At 36.7% G+C, this 20,243-nt stretch overlaps 1 protein-coding gene across 1 annotated transcript; it reads left to right on the top strand.

Annotated features, from left to right (window-relative positions):
• Positions 1-745: 745 nt before the first annotated feature.
• LOC138395433 (cysteine-rich secretory protein 2) lies at positions 746-16,825 on the top strand. The gene is made up of 7 exons (XM_069488259.1): positions 746-817; positions 7,399-7,515; positions 8,483-8,570; positions 10,574-10,719; positions 11,148-11,245; positions 13,168-13,256; positions 16,698-16,825. Exons 1-7 carry the CDS (start codon positions 749-751, stop codon positions 16,823-16,825), a joined length of 735 nt encoding a protein of 244 aa, XP_069344360.1. The 5' UTR covers positions 746-748.
• Positions 16,826-20,243: the final 3,418 nt, after the last annotated feature.

Raw genomic sequence — 20,243 nt, 5'->3', positions numbered from 1 at the left:
GCAATGAAATGCTAAGTGTCTTTTAAAAAGATATTGAAAATGTTAAACTACCTTTGTAGCAAATCATGGATTGAGCAAACTTGAACAGTCTATATTTTCAATACATTAATTTCATTTGTGTTTTTCTATATAGGGAAATTTGAAAATATACACAGATATAAGGAAGAAAACAAACATAACTTAAAATTGCTGCATTAAAGAAATAACCACTAATAAAGTATTTGTACATTTATGTCTGTGTAATCAGAACCTTGAAATATTGATTAGAATCTGGTGTAAATAAAAGTACAAGCAATTCTACTTTTCATAGGGAATAGCAAATCAAGAGATAGCACATACTGAAAATAAACTTTCCCAAAAAATTGAGATGAATAATGAATGCTAGTACCATAATTACCTATGAAGGAATCTATTTTCTCCACATTTTCTTTTTGATGGAGTAAGGGCAATAAAACTAGGCAAAAAGAAGGGAGTATGTCCCCAGCCTTAATAGATGTATCTCCAGGGCATCAGTAGAACTCTTAAGATTTTTTTTTTATTGTCCCTATCAGAGGTGAGGTTGGTTCTATTATGATTCTACTGGCACCATATGGCATTCTTCTCTTGTCACATCATTAATGAATTTGAGAATCACAGTTCCTTTGACATAACCAAGATCGTTACGATGGTTTTCACCCTCTTAGTGAGGAAGTCCCTGAACTACTTGTTTTAATGCTGACGTTTGTTTTCTTTGACTTAGTTTCCATCAATGGCTTTATTACCGGTACTGCTGTTTCTGGTTACTACACTGCTTCCATCTTTACCCACCGAAGGAAAGGTAAGGTTCAAATGGAAAATATGAAAGAGCTATCAGCAATTTTTGGAGATGACAAACTACTTCAAGAGTGGAAGGCACTAGAGTGTCGGATATGTCACAGAACTCTCATTGTCAGCTCAGAACCCTTAACACAGTTATTGTGATCAAAGGCTAAGGTGGTGCTGTATGTATGTCCTTGTATAGTAGCCACCAGTGACACGTGGCTGTTGAACATTTGAAATGGGGCTTGAACAAACAAGGTGTACTACAAGTGTAAGACACTCACCAGATTTGAAAAATTTAGAACAAAAAAAGAAGAAAATGTCTCATTAATAATTTTTATATTAGATATATGATGAAATGATATTTTTGATATTTAGTAAATAACGTATTAGGTTCGTAGGGCTGTTGTAACCAACAGCCACAAGCTTAAAACAACAGAAATTTATTCTCTCTCAGTTTTGGAGGTCAGAAGTCTATAATCAGGGTATCTGCAGAGGTGCACTCCCTCTGGAGGATCTATGAGGAACCTGTTCCATGCCTTTCTTGTAGCTTCTGGTGACTTGTGCCAGTGCTTAGCATCCCTTGGCTTGTGGCTGCATCACTCCTGCCTCTCTGCCTCTATCCTCACATTACCTTCTCCTCTCTGTGTGTCTCTTATAAAGACACTTGTCATTAGATTTAGGGCCCACTACAGTCATGTAGGATAATCTTGTCTTGAGATTCTTAATTACACCTACAAAGACTTTTTTTTCCCCAAATAAGATCACATTTACAGATTCTGAGGATTAGGATATATCTTTTTGGGATATATCTTAACTCATTACAAATAAAATATATTATTTAAATTAATACTACCCGTTATTTTTACTTTTTTACTATGGCCACCTAAAATTAAAATTGTACATCATGTTTGAATTATATCTCTAATGGACAGCACTGGTGTATGGGGTTTTTTTAAATTAATTTATTTTTTTAAAATTTCAAAATATTAAGAGGGTACAAATGTTTTTGATACATAGATACCTTGTATAATGCTTAAGTCAGGGCTTTTGGTGTGTCTGTCACCTGAATAGTGTTCAATGTAATCAGCAGGTAAGTTTTTATCCCATACCTCTCCTCCAATCCTCTCCCCTTCTTGGATTCCAATGTCCTTTATATCTCTTTGTGCACATGTGTGCCCATTGTTTAGCTCTCACTTGTTCCTGAGAATATATGGTGTTTGCCTTTCCATTTCTGAAATAATCCACTAGCGGTCTCCAGTTCCACCCAAGTTGCTGCAGATAACATTATTTCATTGCTTTTTGTGGCTGAGTAGTACTCCATAGTACATATATACTACAATTGCTTGTGAATTGATAGGCACTTAGGTTGGTTCCACATCTTTACAATTGTAAATTGTGCTGCAATAAATATTCAAGAGCAGGAATCTTTTTGATAAAATGACTTCTTTTCCTTTGGGTAGCTACCCAACAGCGGGATTGCTGAATTGAATGGTAGGTCTACATTTATTTTTTTGAGGAGTATTCCTACTGTTTTCCATAGAGGTTGTACTAATTTTCAGTCCCACCAACAGTGGTTTTTTGACTTTTTAATAATGGCCATTCTGATGGAGGTAAAGTGGTATCTCATTGTAGTTTTAGTTTGCATTTCCCTGATGATTAGTGATATTGAGCATATTTTCAGATGTTTGGCCATTTATCTACCTTCTTTTGAAAAACTTGTCTTTTGCCCACGTTTTAATGTGGGGTTTTTGTTGGGTTTTTGTGTGTGTGTGTGTGTGTGTGTGTGTTTTTTTGTTTTGTTTTTGCTGATTTGTTTGAGTTCTTGTAGATTCTGGATATTAGCTCTTTGTTAGATGTATAGTTTGTGAATATTTTCACCCATTCGGTAAGTTGTCTATTATTTCCTTTGCTGTTCAGAAGCTTTTTAATTTAATTAAGTGGCATTTACTTATTTTTGTTGTTGCTGTATCTACTTTGGGGGTCTTAGTCATAAATTTTTTGCCTAAGCCAATGTCTAGAAGAGTTTTTCCTATGTTTTCTTCTAGAATTTTTAAGGTTTCATGCCTTACATTTAAGTCTTTTTTTTTTTTCATTGTGAATTCGTGTTGTTGCTTTCATCTTGCAGCATGTAGAATTTTCTCCTTCATTTTGACTTTGGCCAGGTTGATGATTACATGTCTTGGAGATATCCTAGTTGCTACAAATCTTCCCAGTGTTCCATAACCATTTTATATCTGGATATGTGAATCTCTGGCATTATCAGGGAAGTTCTCCTCAATAATTCCCTCAAATAGGTTTTCTAGGGTTTTTAGTTTATTCTTCTTCTCCCTCTAGGATAACTATAATTCATATATTGACTCATTTCAGATCGTCCCATATTTCTCTTTGTGATTGTTCTCTTTTTTATTGCTTTTCCTGTATCTTTTACTAACTGGGTTAGTTCAAAAGGCTTGTATTCAAGCTCTGAGATTCTTTCTTCTTTCTGGTCTAGTCTGTTTTTGAACCTTTCTGATATATTTTGTAATTCCCTAAATGATTCTTTCATTTCTTTAAGTTCTGTTATATTCTTTCTAATATTGTCTATTTCTTTAGTGAGTTTTTCATATTTTTCATTCATGTCCTGAAATGTTTTTTGGCTTCGTTTTGTTGGGTTTGAATTTTCTCTTCAAATCCATTCATCTTGTTTACTATCCATGTCATAAATTATATTTCTGATATTTCATTTGGTTAGGGTCCATTGCTATGAAACTACTGCAATCCTTTTCAGGTGTTAAACTAGCTGGTTTTTTTCAGGTTGCCTGAGTTCTTTTGCTGGTTTCTTCTCATCTCTCAGCTCAGGGATGATAGGTTTACAACGCAATGCACCTGTTCTCCTTTGCTAGGAACTCTCCTACTTAGTGATAAGGAGGATAAATCCCAGTATAAAGCTTTTGTGTCCTACTCCAGAAGATTGACCCAGCAGGAGAAGGGCAGATGCACTGTGAGTCCATAACACAGCTGTTCTCCTGTGGTTGTCACAGTCCAAGCTGGTGCTGGGGGAATATTTGTTTGGGTTGGTCCCCAGGCCACTGTGGAAAGCTTGAGCAGGAGTCTGGGCAAGTCCTTATCCACAGAGGCAGGCTGTGGGGCTTTGGTGAGCTTCTGAACTTGTCATGGGACTACAGCTAGCATTGGGACAGATTGAAGGACCTTGGTGGATGCCTGGGCATGTTGTAGGCTCTTGTACAGTGCCTGGCTGGGTCACAGGACCTTGGCGGGTGCCTTTGTGGGTTGTGGGATGTTGGCAGGTGCCTGGGCACATTGCAGGATCACAGCCAGTGGGGCAGGTCACAGGAACTTGTCAGGTGCCTGCATAGATCACAGGACCTTGGCAGATGACTGTGTGGGGCACAGGACTTTGGCAGGTGCCTGGACAGGTCAGGGGTCTTGGCTGGTGACTGGGATGGGTGCGGAACCACAGCTGGAAGTGGGATGGCTCCTTGGGATGCAGTGGCTGGGCCACCCATGTTTGAAGGGGCCAAGGTGATGTGTGGTGCCTTGCTGGAGAGCCACATTGGCCAGAGCTTTACCTCCACCCAGATCTGACATTGGCAGCTGCTGCGGTGCTACCCATGTAGCAGCATTGGTACTGTCAAGATGGCAAGATGGCGGTGGCTTTCCCCAGGTACCTTCCAATCTTGCTGAGTGAGAAACAGCACCCCTCCTCTCTCTCCCAAAATTTGGCTGTCTCAATTCGCTTCTCTGATGATTCACAATGCTCTCTCTGAGATGGTCCATCCACAGGTGAACCTCTGCCCACAACCTCTGCTCCTCCCCTTGAGGGCAGTGAGTGCAGGCTGCTTTAGTCTATGAATTTGGCCCCTCCTCCCTATGGGTTTAAAAAGCTAATGGTAGTCCTCCTACCCCAAGATCTTTTCTGATTTCCTTAATTTTAATCCTTTCCAATATGATCCCCACAGAAAATTAACAATATATTTGTATAATCTTAAATTAGCACAACTTCTTACATGTATCAGCACCTCTAACTTTTATAGTTACTGTGCAAGAATAGACCTGTTTTTAAAGTTAAAACAAAAATGGTAACCCTAAAGGTCTTGGTGTTGTGTTTGTTAATGATCATAGAGTTAGTATGTGAATGGCCCATGTCTTAACAGCAGATCTTCTAGTTATTTCTAATATGCTACCTTGTTTAAATGATCCCAGAATATGGTCAGTCATCTTCAATGGTGGAGCATGTACTGCTCATATACAATCTGTTTCTCCTGGCCAGGTAGCCTCTGAATGTGAGGAGCTTTGGTCTTTGTTGTTTAACTCTGGGCACAGTAGACTAGCTAGGGCTCTTTAGACTGGAGAATTCTGACACTTGGTTTAAACTTCATTGTCATTCAGAAATATAAGTCATTGTGTTTTCATAATCAAATTATCAATGTGGAGATAATTTATTCGTTTCTTAGGAATTCATTCAAATAATTTGCTATTTTTTTCAACTTTTCACAAAATATGTTTTTTCGTGGCCCTTTCCAGGCCGCTTTAACCTCTCTGGCCCATCTCCTGGTCTTCATTTATTTATTTATTTATTTATTTTTTGAGACAGAGTCTTGCTCTGTTGCCCGGGCTAGAGTGCTATGGCATCAGCCTAGCTCACAGCAACCTCAAACTCCTGGGCTGAAGCAATCCTTCTGCCTCAGCCTCCCGAGTAGCTGGGACTACAGGTATGCGCCACCATGCCTGGCTAATTTTTTCTATATATATTTTTAGTTGTCCAGATAATTTCTTTCTATTTTTAGTAGAGACAGGGTCTCACTCTTGCTCAGGCTGGTCTCAAACTCCTGACCTTGAGCGATCCTCCCGCCTCAGCCTCCCAGAGTGCTAGGATTACAGGCATGAGCCACTGCGCCTGGCCTTCATTTATACAATTATTATCATTTGGTCTTTCACACTACAAAATGTTTACTGATTAGATACTCTACATATGCTTTGCCTAATATGATTTTCTGAGCTTTCTCAAGATACTTAGAAAACACTGTTCATCTTTCAAAACCTCAGCCCAGATTCATCTTTTGTGAATCCTTCCCTGACTATGAGCAAGAAGAATTGATCCCTCCTCCCTCTGTATCTTGTGGATCCCCCCATCAGTTTGTTATCATATGGTATTATAACTATTTACTTATGCTATGTCACCCATCTAATATAAACCTTCTAAAGATAGACACATACCACATTTTATTCATTTTATTCTCAGCACTTTTAATATTTTTAGTTATATAATGAAAGCTTTATGGATACTCATAAAAAAACCAAATACATCTCTTCTTCAGTAGAATTCTTGTCTACAAAGCAAGATGCTTCTTTTTTTCTCAGAAACCAAATTTTTATGTGTTTTGCAATGAAACAACTTTAAGCAGGTTTTTGAGTTCAGCAGGAAATAACCAGGTGTGCTATTTTACACTTTGATGTAATGCAGAGATTGGCCTCTACTGATATTTAACATATGCATCAGTATGTTAGTAACTATGTAAATGGTCAGTAACTATGCCATATTTATTGGTACAATGGCATTTCCTAATAGTCTCCTTGTCCTTAGGAACATGAAAGCAGGAAAGAGAAATGGGCACATAGTAGATGATGGCAATGAAATGTGGTCTGACCTCTTTTGGCAGTATGTGCAAAGCCTTGAGGGAGCTCAGTGTGGGAGGAGGGGAGGGCAACTTACCCCAGGTGTCAGATAAAATCTATAAGGGGCCTTGTCCTTTTAGACCTATACTTCAAAATCTTGGTCATCCCTATATAATATCACACTCTTGTGTAAATTTGAAGCATCAAATTGCTTAGACCTTGAACCAACAGTTTGCACACCCTATTCCTCTGGCAGATTATACACAGCCACAAAAGATAAACCCAAAATACCAGCACCTCATTTAATACCTTATCAGTTACATTCCTGTTACTAAAAGGAACAAATTCAATGATAGTCCATTCACTTAGATGGATTTGCTGCCTCCAACTTGCCTTGAAGATTTTTTTAGTATTACAAAGCTGTTTTTTGAGGATCCCTGTAAAATCTGCTTCATGATAGGTACGATGGTTTTACTGGAGTACTGAATGTGAGACACCCACTTAGACTGGGCCTAAACATTCATTCCTTAATACTGTCAGGGCAAACTTCCCCTTAATGTCTAGGATTAATCAAATGTCTCCACCCTTACCTCACCTGGTTGCAACCTGATCAAATGTGAATACATATGTCTTAAGGTTCCAGTTATGTACTTTTGTGGTTATAAAATAGTATCCATCATATGTCTATTAAAATCATATTGAAAGCTCCCTTGAAACTTGAAATTGGCATATGGGGCCTCAGAAGAGTTTTCAATTTGTCATAAATTACTCCCAAGTCTCAAAGCATCAATCTACTGCTTTCCTATGTAAAAGTCATAGCTTTGGCTCAGATTCACTGACAATGCTTAACAGCTAATATTTGCTTTTAACATTTATGCAAGACCACATGATAACTAAATATTGTGCAGTTTTTAAAGTGATCTTTGTTCTCTTGAATTTCCAGATATGTTAAAAAATAATTCTAATCTTATTTTCTTTTAGGATCCAGCTTTTACTGCTTTGTTAACCACCCAAACACAAGTGCAAATGGAGATCGTAAATAAACACAATGAACTAAGGAGAGCAGTCTCTCCTCCTGCCAGCAACATGCTAAAGATGGTAAGAGGCAGCACGTAAGGAAAGAGTGTGAACCAGCTGACGAAGGAGCAGGCAGCTGGCCACTGGCATCTCTTAAAGAACTTTGTATTTTGCTATTTTATTTGAACTGTTATATAAGGAGAACTGTATTTCTTATTTTTGCACACTTTTTTCTTTTTTATTATTATGGGTACATAATAGTGGTGTATCTTTATAGGGTAATATGTGATGTTTTGATGCAGGCATACAATGTGAATTAATCAAACCATGGTAATTGGGGTATCCTTCACCTCAGGCACTTGTCATTTCTTTGGGTTAGGAACATTCTAGTTCCACTCTTTTAGTGAAAGTGTACACTAACATATTGTTGATTATAGTCACTATGTGGTTACAGGGTTGTTAAGTTGGGAAGGCAGAATTAGAAGCCAAATCTTTGGGCATCCAGTTTGAAGCTGTCATAGTTTTTTGTTCTCTATTTTTCATAGTAGACAGTAAAGAAATCCCCTTTCCTTTCAGGATCAGTGTGATTTATTGTAAATAAAAGCCCACTTCCAGGGCACAGTCCCTAAAAGCCAGGTATCTCCAATATGAAAACAGTTGTCTACAAATGGAATTGGGAATAACCAAGGCCAGATTATTTCTATTAAAATATAAATAGCATCCATGCTTATCAAAACCTAGAGTAGCACGATTCCTAAAAATCCTATGTGGCTGCCGTGCTCTCATAAATAGCCACATATTACTGCCTTAGATATTTTGCTTTTTAGCCATATTACCTATGGACTTTTCTTCATGGGGAAACAGGCTCTGGGAGAGATAGAGACATCAACAACAAACAAACAAAAAGACATTTTAATAACAATAATAATTAGCTAATACATCTGCAGAAATTTAAAGTATTGCAAATCAACCTACCAATCAGATTATAAAATATATGCTTCATTGTGGTTGAATCATTAAGTGTATTTTGTTTTCTTGTGACATTTAGGAATGGAACAGAGAAGCATCAGCAAATGCTCAAAAGTGGGCAAATAAGTGCACTTTAGAACACAGTAATCCTGAGGACCGAAAAACCAGTATGTAAATTAGTAAATATCTGTTGAATAAAGTAACAATGGATGATTGCAGGATATTGCATAAAGAAGACTTTGAGAATAAATATTTCTTATGCTACTGTCTTTTTAAGGTCAAAGTATTTGTATACGGAAGAATAATAACAATAAGAATAACTGTGTGCTTATTCATTGTTTATATTATGCAAATAATTTCTCACACAGTATCTAATTTGCTCCTCTCAACCAGCTCATGAGTAAAGCACATCAGATAGCATCTTTTTATTTTATTTTATTTTTGGTAATTTTAAAGATTTGAAAGAAAACTGCCTTATCCAAGAACACAACTTGGAGTAGTGTCATACTAGAAATTTTTAACCAGGCTTTCTGATTTCTAACTCAATGCCCTTTTTGTGACATTAGATAGCTGTTTGATGTTTTAAAATCTATATTTTGTATTCATAAAATATATTGAATTTTATCTTTAGTTATTCCTGAGTTTTGCTCTAAAAACACTTAACCTTTTAAATCAAACCAAAAATTATATTCAAAATTCATACAAAAATGAATATGTTGATTTATTTTAAAATTTTTTACATGAAGTACTCAAGTATTTTGTTTGAGCTGCCTGCCACAATGCATGGAATACTATATCAGACTCAAAGGTAAAATGTCAAAAATTATAAAAACTATGAGAAAAAAACTTATATGCATGAACTTTACTTAAAATATTTACTTACATTATCAAGAATGACATACATGTAGGCAAGCCCAATTTGAAAGTTGTGAATAATATACATGTTATTTCAATCAAGCTATTATTATTTTTATTGTTGATGCTATAATAATGATGAAATTATGAAGAGAGATGATTGCATTCTGTGGACTATTGAAACAAATGGTCTTAGAGATTCAAGACCATTTTTTTTTGTCTATGAAAATAGATATGTGAGAAAGTTTTATGCCATCTTTAAGCAGCATGTAGACATTACATTTCAAACCACTAAAATGTAAATATTAAATGAAGGCTTGCAAAAACTAGAGAAACGCTACTGGGTTGTAAGGCACTTCTTGCCTAACTCTCTGAGGAGGATTTCTGCTTTTGATATTCTGATTTCCTGGTTAAGGAAAGAATCACAAATTTTTAAAACTGTCTTCCCTGCTGGTGTCAGTTGTCTCTTGTTTGGTACTCTTAAACACTGCCTAAGAAGCCTTTTTTTTTTTTTTTTTTTTTCCCCAAACGTCACACAAAGTCAGAAACATTTATTTAGAGTCCTATATGTGAAAAATCTCTAGTGAGGGTTACAAGAGCAAGAAAATATTAGAGGTGGCCACTGCCATTAGCAAGCTTACAATATAAAGCTGAGAACACAGGAGACACACATATGTGAAGAATTTAGCCTGCAAATACATGCATCTTTGGCAATCCGGAGGAAAAAAGATTTTTAAATCCTAAAAATCTAAAAATTTCATCTTGGCTCCAGCCACAGTGGTTCATGCCTATAATCCCATCACTTTGGGAGGCCAACGCAAGAGGATCACTTGAGGTCAAAAGTTTGAGACCAGCCTGGGCAGCATAACAAGACTTCATCTGCACAAAACACTTTTCAAATTTAACTGGGCATGGTGGCATGCACCTGTAGTCCTAGCTACTCAGGAGGCTGCGGCAGGAGGATCCTTGCAACTAACTAGTTTGAGGTTGCAGTGAACTGTGATTGTGCTACTGCATTCCAGTGTGGATGACAGACCAAGACTCTGTCTCAAACAAAACCAAAAACAAACAAACAAGTGGAGTTTTATCAAAGTTCTGCGTGTTCAGGCCAGCTTCAGTGTGTTAGGCAATTCTGCGTTCTAATCAGTGTTATAGCTTATAAGGACCTGAGGCACCCTCCTCATGAATTTAGCAATGGTTAGCAGCTATGTGCCCATTGTTTGAAGGACAGTATCTTTGTGTTTGTAAGTCCATTTATTTTACCACTGCATGTTTCATTTTTTTCTTTTTTAATGAATGATCTGTTCCTTCTTAGGTACAAAATGTGGTGAGAATCTCTATATGTCCAGTGACCCTACTTCTTGGTCAAATGCAATCCAAAGTTGGTATGATGAGAGCCAAGATTTTCAGTATGGTGTAGGACAAAAACATCCCGATAAAGTTACTGGACATTATACTCAGGTAAGAGGCATGGATGAAAATACCTCTGCCGCAATACCTCTAATATAGCAAGCTGCTCCAAATTATGACCAACTCTCAATGTTCAATTTGGGGGAACAGCCTGAATAGGCATAATATAGTCTTGGCATTTGGCTGGTAGATATTTTATCTAGAGCTGTCATTTTTGTCCAGGGTCTACCAAACTCTTTGTAGGGAAGCATACTCTGTACCATTGTTACAGTACAAATGGTTGCAGTGGTGAATGTACATGAAGATTTAATACTTTAAAAATTTATGACTTTGATTCAATAAATATTTTTATAAGGTATATGGCTACAAACTACCACAGTAACATTTTTCGGTTTTATATTTGCAATTATTTGTTTTTGTTAATATTTTTCCTCTTCTCTAATGTACTCTCATATGTTTATTCCCTGATGGATTTGTAGCTTGTTTGGTACTCATCTTACCTCGTTGGATGTGGAATTGCCTACTGTCCCAATCAGGATTTTCTAAAATACTACTATGTTTGCCAATATTGTCCTGCGTAAGTACTACCTTCAGAGTTTAATGCCAGTAATTCCATGTGCAATTCATTGTTTAAAAATTCTCCTGTATTCAACAAGCCAGAATAAAAAGCACACTTCAGTAAAGTGGGGGAATAAATGTTTGGAAATATTTTTTTTTTTAAGACTGAGACACTTTCAACTTCTCAGAGAAGAGACCAACTTCTCAGTTCCAAGTATAAAATCTGAAGATCTTTTTCCTCATTTTTAAAACAATTCCGTTTTCTCTCAACTGGCTATCCCTTAGTTCTAGTTAATCCATGAGCATATGTAGTGTGCATTTCTCTAGGTTTGGTATCACCAGTTCTTGCATTTTCACACTCTAAGGGTGTAGATGCTTTGTGGTTAGTCAAAGGGTCCTGCTGAGATTTCAAATAGAGGAAGATATATTGTGATTTCAACCCTTTCTGCACAAATACTCTTGCTTATCTAAAAAAAAAAGCATATATTATTACCATTAAAAATGATTCACATTCATTCGCGTATCAAAAGCTTTTAAGGAGATCGTCTATTTACTTCAAAACACAGAAAAAGGTAGTATCTTCAGTCTTTGCTTCTCAGAATTTTTCAAGTTAAACTCCATAACCCTCTTGTAAAGTCTTATTAATAAAATGTAGCAGGAAACATGCCCCCTTGATCAAACAATATGTTCGAAGTTATCCATAAAAAATCCTATAAGTGTATTAAACATATTCACAACATATCTTATTAGATTTAAATATTTTTAATGTTTGGAATTCTTTACTGTGGGAGATTGGGGGGTCCCCAAAACCAAACCTTTTACAGGATTTGTTTTGGAACTGCGGATAACCTATGTAGCGTTCCAGTTTGCTAAGTATTACCTCCAAAGTCATTTTCCTGCAAACACGTATTATGGTTTAAGTAGAGAGAACTGAAAGGCCCTAGAAGAATGCATCCAAAGTCACTGACTGGCACTCAGAGATGGACATCTGAAGCCAGGTATTAGAAGTAACAGTTGGAATGAATAATGAAAGAAAGCAGAGGAGAGAGAACTTCTAGAACAATTTTATATCTAGTTCAGTTTTTGCCAATGCTCACACATATATAGCTATATTCTGTGCAGGGAGATTGACATTCAGCCATATTGCCTTGGGTCCTCGCCCCACTTGGTACTGCTGAGGTTTGGACTCCCACGTATTTTTAAATGAATTAAATGACCAATAGGATAATGATCATCAGTGAATTACAGGTTAATCTGTATAAAAAGGTTATGCCCTGGATATGGTCATATATCCTTTTTTGTCTTAAATAACATTCTTTTTTGGTAAACATAAAAATCTTACTCATACCACCCCCAGAAACTCACAGACCTTCCTCAGCACATCCAGCCAAATACACACCTGCCACTAACTACTTAAAAATCACTGCCTCCATCTAGAAGGAAAAAAAAAAAAAATGCTAGAACAGTATTTTCTGTAGTTCATATTAGAGAAATAATGGTATTTTTTTCATCTTTCAAATATAAAATGATATTGTAACACTGAATATTCATTTTCCTACTGCAACCCACTACCTCTAGGATCTTCTCCTTTCTCTAAGGAGGATATATTTTACCATAACTAGCACCTTGGGGTGCACTGCCTTAGCTATGTAATGGAGTCTACTGGAAGATGAGGAGAACGTTGTCTTATTTGAAATATACTACGAAAACTTTAGACTCCATTTATCCCAATTTAGTTGCTCAGCCTGTGGAATTATGATCAAGGAGATGGGTCAATATATGAAACATCTTCTCTGAACTACACATTGGGAATTGTAACTTTTTCAGTTTTGTTGACATACTAAAAACATTGAATGTATATTTGGTGACTGATGCTGCCCTAAGAGTATAAACTAAATAGCAAAGTGAAAAATATTTGACATTGTGGATTTTAAATTTCAGCGGTAATAATGTCGCTAAAAAGAATACCCCTTACCAACAAGGAGCACCTTGCGCCAGTTGTCCTGATAACTGTGAAAAAGGACTATGCAGTAAGTTTGAGATGATTAAATAATTGATATTTTCTTTGCCTTTTTATAATTTAAGAAATCTCCTAAACAATTTAAGTACGTATTTATGCAAAAGCCAAAAAATGCTCCAAAAATGTGTTTAAATAAACATTTTATACATTTCAGTAACCTACATATTATTTGTAATGGAAAGAATGTTACCATATGTAACATAATGGAACAGGTACCATCAGTTTCTTTTTGTGACTATGCAGTGCCCGTATTGACCATATCTGTTTCTGGTAAATAGCTCAATTCATTCAAGTTAGTATCATTATACCAAAAGTGGTATTTTAAAAGATTCAAAATGTATAAGTCTAAGAGTATGAGACCACATTATGGCTTGGACTAGACAAGCACACCAAATATTATTGTTTATTTGTGCTAAGTTCATCATGCTGATTTCCTCACTTCTTTTCTATAATAAGGATCACTTGCCCTATAATTTGATAGTAGCTTTGGGCACATTTTAACAACAAAATTTAATCTATAGACAGTATTGGCTCACAGAACCCACAAACAAAATGTTACAAAAGGAGAGAATAAAATAAATATCATATAGCTCATTTTTTTAAATTGCCATGAATAAAAGTAAAAATAGCTGTTGGCTTTATGTAGTGGGATGCTTTATAAATGACAGAGTTGACCTACTCACTGTGATTTTTACCTTTTAAATATGTTCAACTTTACTTAGCATTTCTTCTGATTCAGTGGTTATTGAAAATGTTAAAGTTGTAAATCAACTAATGAAGAAAAAAGTTGAATATTTATAAATGTGCTGAATGCTATTTGCTAAGAGGTTTTGTATTCATCCTATTAGTAATGGGCATTCAATTGGAAGATTTTAAACAAAAGAGTGAAAAGATCAGCTATGTTATGTAAAGAGCTTTCTGGCAATCGTATGTAAAAACGATTAAATGAAAGTCAGCTATAAAACTGTTAAAAAAAAAACATGGGTTTAAAAGAAAAATGAGTGTAAGATGGAGCAACATGGTAGATTAGGACCTTTTTTTTTCATGGGAATTTGAGTGGGAAAGAATAGGACCCTTTAATGATCATCCCCTCAGGGAAACATTTATTTGAACAACTAGGCATGTAAAAATACATACCTTCCCAAGAGCTACGGACACCAGGTGATAAATCACAGTACCTGGTTTTAGCATACTAATAAGAAAAGACACATTGGAGATGGTAGGAAGGACAGTCTCACATTTCCTGCCCCAACCTTCCCCCAACCCCAGGCAGCATGAAGAGAGACATTGTTCACTTGGGGAGGGAAAAGGAGGTATGCTTGGGATTTTGTCTTGGAACCCGGTGCCAGGCCCTCCACAGGAAAGCGCAGCATTCGGAAGAACACTGCAGACCGTGACTCCAGGCAATGGCCATGCATGAAGTTTCTGAACTCACTCCAGCAGCAGGGGGAAATCCACCACTTTGATGGGATACATTTGTGTTCTGGCCCCCATGACCACCAGCTGACTGGGGTGACCTTGAATTCCGAGCGAATTAGAGCAGTAGGCAGGTGGTAGGTACCACAGGCCTTAGGCAAGCTCTGTTGTTGCATTGGTCTGGGAGGCCCTGGGTCAGGTGTGACACAGCATGGTGTCAGCTGATGGAGCCATAGGATTGCCTGCATCACCCTGCAACCCCGGGCAACACAACTGAAGAGATACAACATCCTCTTGCGGGAAGGAGAAGAAAGTTGTGGGAGACTCTCCCTTAGAATCCAGTACCAAGCCTGCCAAAAAAAAAAAAAAAGCAACCACCAGGAAGAACCCCATAGCCCCTAAATCCATCCTGGCACAAGCAAAGCCTCTAGACCTGCCCCAGCATCAAATGGGAATTGGCCACCCCAGTAGGACACAGTCAAGTCCCAACCCATATCACCACTGGCCAACTAAAGTGGCCTGGGACCCAAAAGAAATTTTAGAAGCAGGCAGCAAGCCCAGGTGCTGTGCTAATCTGGGAGATCAGCTTCAGATGCAACAAGGTACAGCATCCTCTGTAGTGGCCACAGAATTGCTTGTGACCCACCTCTAACCAGGTTTGTGGAAAACCTGGCCTTAGGATACCCTCCAGTATCCTAGAGGATATGACTTCAGGCTTAAAGAACTTAACAGTCAGTCTCCTTTGAATTCCCTGAAGGTTGTCTGAAGAAAGACAGGTACAAACAATCCCCAAATGTGCAGGCTAGAATCAATGCCTATTTCTTCAGTGCCTAGATATTGAGATATGTCCATAAGCATGAAGACTATTCAGAGAAATATGACCTCACCTCAGCCATATAAAAATGTATAGAGTAGTTATTGCCAGTGGCTGGGGAGGGGAGATAGAAGAGGAAAATGGGAAAGGTTGATCAATGAGTACAGAGTTATAGTTAGATAGGAAGAATAAGTTCTGATATTGCACAAAAGGGTGACTACAGCTAACAATAATGTATTGTGTATTTCAAGATAGCTAGAAGAGAGGATTTTGAATGTCATCACCATGAAGAAATATGTTTAAAGTGACGGAGGTGCTAATTATCCTGATTTGATCACTATACAATGTATGCATGTATTGAAACATCACATTGTACCCTATAAATATGTACAATCAATATGTGTCAATTATGAATGATATAAAACTTTAAAAAAAATGTGTGTCTTTACTACAGTACTAGCCAAGTGAATGAAGAAAAATGGACAGGTTTGAGAGACAGAAGGTGGAATAGTCAGTGAGTTGGTTACCTGTGCTGGTTGAGTGCTGCTCCAAAGAAGAGAGGAAAGAGTTCTGGTTGATTCCAGTTCCTGGCTTCGGCTATGGAGCAGTCGAAGTGCTATTTACCTGAGATTGTGGGAGTGGGACAGGGAGACCATACCTAAGAATTGTCAGCCTTGTGGCTAGTATGATGGGTTTAGTTTGAGATTTGTTGAGTTTGGGGCTCTTGGGGAACATCTAAGTAGAAACATCACAGGGAAAAAGGTCATATTGTCCTTGTTTTACATCTGTACCCCCCCCATAAAGATTATTTACTCCAAAAAGAAAACATTGGCCTATAAAGTCATGCTTTCCAATAGTATGATATGATGGAAATGTTCTCTACCAACGTGTGCCTTGGGAGTTTAGCCACTAGTCGATTGTGGACTCTGAACACTTGAAATGTGGCTAGGAAGATTAAGAAACTAAATTTTTAATTTAATTTAAATTTGAATACCTATATGTGGCTAGTAGGGCCCATATTGGACTCTGCTACTCTGCAGGTATAGAATGATTTAGTTACATTCATTTTTACTCTGCTTGCTGAGGGAGAAAAATGGGTCAATTCATTTTAGAAACATATTGCCAAATTTAGAATTTTAGAAGTTATAAGTGAGCTCAACTAAGATACCCCATATGTCCCTCAAGGAGGAAAATGATAATGATACTCTGTTTTTGTTACAGCCAATAGTTGCCAGTATGAAGATCTCCTTAGTAACTGTGATTCCTTGAAGAAAACAGCTGGCTGTGAACATGAATTGCTCAAGGAAAAGTGCAAAGCTTCTTGCCTATGTGAAAACAAAATTTACTAACATGCCTAGTGAGCGTAGAGAAGGGCTGCATCATTTAATTGATACATACCAGGGGAAGACTGTAGGCATGTTAGTTATAATTTGATTCCAAACAACAATGTATCTTTTTCTCCTGGATCTTTAGAGCAATCTCTTTCATACAGTGATTTACAAAAGTAGTGTAGTCTTTGATGACAGCTTTGAACTTTGGCATAAACTTAGTACTTTAAATTCAATGAACTGAAACAAGTCTAGGATCTTGGAAACTGTATAACCGTATGATTTCGATCACTAGAACTTCACATCAAAATGACAAATTATGTGTTTCCTGAAACAACATGCTGAAGAAGAAAAGACTGTAACATCATTGTCATTCCAACTACGTGATTTTTTTCCTGTATGAAGAATAAATTCAAAGCTTGACATCTACATTTGTCTTATAGCCTTTATTTTAAGCTTTAGAATAAATGTATAAGTTACCACATAGATGTGATTTTATGCAGTATTTTTATAGTATTCATGATTAAGTCCAGCTCCACTCAGCCCAGATAAATGATTACACAGAGCAGAATTTCCAAAATTGTTGTCTATAGAATTAAATTTTAACAAAAAAGGGAATCAGTTCTATTCTTGCTTGATTTTTCCTTTCTGACATTTTGATCTTCTTTCTACTGGATTTGCTGATTAAAAAACAAAACAAAGCAAAAAAGAGGGCATAATCTGACAGAATGTATAAATACAGCCTTCCAAGGAAACAAATAATAGGAGTAATATTTTAAGAGATTAATCATTTACAAGTCTTTACATACATTTTCATCTAATATTGATAACAACAGGGTGAAGTAGTCCCATTGTGTAGATGAAAAACATACACTAAAAATATATTTGTAAAATAGTGAATAGATTATTGAAAGTCAGAAAGTAGATATATGGCCAGATGGTGAAACAGCATGAGCTACTGATGGCTCTGAGATTACATAGATTATCTGAATCATCCTATAACCATTTTAAAAATTGAATTCATAATCTTAAAGCTTCCAAAAAGGAAATTTCCAGGCCCAGATGGGTTCATTGCAGAATTCTACCAAATACTTAAAGAATAATTAATAACAATTTTACATAATGTCTTCCAGAAAATTGAATGGGAAGAAATACTTTTCAATTCAGTCTTTGAGACTAGTATTAATATTATCCTATTACTAAAGACATTTCAAGAAAACAAATATAGATGTATAACTATCATGAATACAGATGGAAAAATTTTTAACAAGCAATTGTTTAAATTAATTTACTAACATAGTAAAAGGAAAATACACCCTGTCCAAGACTCAGAGCAAACTACTAGAATAAAGCAAAAATTAAACTGCATTGTGGCTTGTTTTTTGTTGTTGTTGTGTTTTCTGTTTTGTTTTGTTTTGTTTTGACAGCCTCTAGCTCAGTCACTGGAGTAAGGTGCAGTGGCGTCATCACAGCTCACTGCAATCTCAAACTCCTGGGCTCAAGTGATCCTCTTGCCTCAGCCTCCCAAGTAGCTGGACTACAGGCATGAGCCATGACACCAGGCTAAATTTTTTATTTTTTGTAGGGATGGGGGTCTCACTCTTGCTCAGGCTGGTTCGAACTCAGGGATGAAGCAATCATCCACTTCAACCTCCCAGAGTGCTAGGATTTCAGGTGTGAGTCACCGTGCCTGGCCTAAATGGCATTATTTAGAAGATAAATTGCTCATTATGGAGTACATTCATTGCATACATAGCTCCCTATGAATTTCTTTGGAAATTGATTCCTCCACAAGGTTAGTATCTCTCTCTCCTAACCTTAATAACTCAATTATGTCATAAACTGTGTTTTTAAATATTTAAGCCTGGTTCAGGGAAGAAAAAGGAATATTTTTGTTACTGCAAGAGCACAGAGGTGAAGTGACAATGTGTGAGGGAAGCATACAGAATTGTTCGCTTGACTGGTTTTCATATGAAGTGCATTCAGTTTTTGAGGTAGCATAGGGTTTTAAATACAGAGCTTTGCTTAGGATTTATTTTATTATTTATTTATTATTTTTATTTTTTCTTTGAGACAGAGTCTCACTCTGTCACCCTGGGTAGAATGCAGTGGCATCATGGTAGCTCACTGCACCCTCAAACTCCTAGGCTCAAGGGATCCTCCTGCCTCAACCTCCTGAGTAGCTGGGACTACAGGTGCAAGCCAGGAAACCTGGCTAATTTTTCTATTTTTTAGTAGAAATGGAGTCTCACTCTTGCTCAGGCTGGTCTTGAACTCCTGAGCTCAAGCAATCCTTCTGCCTTGGCCTCCCAGAATGCTAGGATTACTGACATGAGCCACTGTACCAGGCCAGGATTTATTTTAAAATTAGATTAACCTTTGTGGGTGAAAGATCTGATTTAGTCCTTATCAGAAGTGACCAGAAAACAACCTTTATAAATACTTTTAGATAGTAGGAAAACCTTTGCTATTCTCTATGGGGTTCTTAATTTATTTTTGTTTTGTTTTTTGGGTTTTTTGTTAGTTTTTTCCTTGTATCTGATCATGCAAGAACAAAACTTTCCTAAATTTTATCCAACTCTAGTGGCTGGCAAGAAGTCCAAAACACACCAAAAAAAAACCATATTAGAATCTTTAAAATGTAATTGCTAATTAAAAGTGAAAACATTCAAAACATTTTCTCCCATTAAACTGAACAGTTGTTTCGGTAAGTGTATTTTGTCTTATATAATTTGATTTGTATCATTAAGATTATTTCATTCTACAATAATTATCAATATAGCAAATTCAGAGATATCATATAACTATCCAATGTTGTCAAAATATTAATGAAAAGTTTTTATAGTTTTTTTAACCAACTCACATGTCCAAATCTAAGCCGAAATGTCTTCAGAAAGAGCCTGTTGCCCAGCACCAGAATCTGTAATTGAAATCCACTCCAAATATCCACAAACGTTTGACTTTATAGACTCTGCTAAATCTTTTCCAAAATGAACATTTCCAATGGATGTTTTGATATCATTACTAACTCAAGCATGGCAGTCGAGTTCCTCCCTGATTTGGTCACATATTAACTATTCATCACTGTTCACTTCTACATTCATGCACCCATAATTCATTTATTTCTGAGATTTGATTGTTCCTCAGTCAAACTATTCATTTTCATACTTCCTTGTTTTTGTTTATATTGGATTTTCTTACTCACTGTGGTCGGAATCTTATTTTTAATCTCAATCCAATGTTTCATATGACATTACTCCTTCCCCTTGGATCACACAGGACGTGCTTTAGTTTCCTTTATGTGAAAATCTGCTTCTTCCATTAAATATAATATTCCCCCAGACAAGAACCATGTCTATTTACTCCTGTGGCTTGCAGTGTGTGCACAGTGCTGTGTACACATAGTAGGCCATCAGTCAGTATTTACTGCATGAAAGCA

This window comes from Eulemur rufifrons, chromosome 15, assembly GCF_041146395.1.
Source record: "Eulemur rufifrons isolate Redbay chromosome 15, OSU_ERuf_1, whole genome shotgun sequence".
NCBI classification, from domain to species: Eukaryota; Metazoa; Chordata; class Mammalia; order Primates; family Lemuridae; genus Eulemur; species Eulemur rufifrons.
The sequence above is the reverse complement of the archived record's forward strand: the minus strand, read 5'-3'. Positions and strand labels throughout refer to the sequence as shown.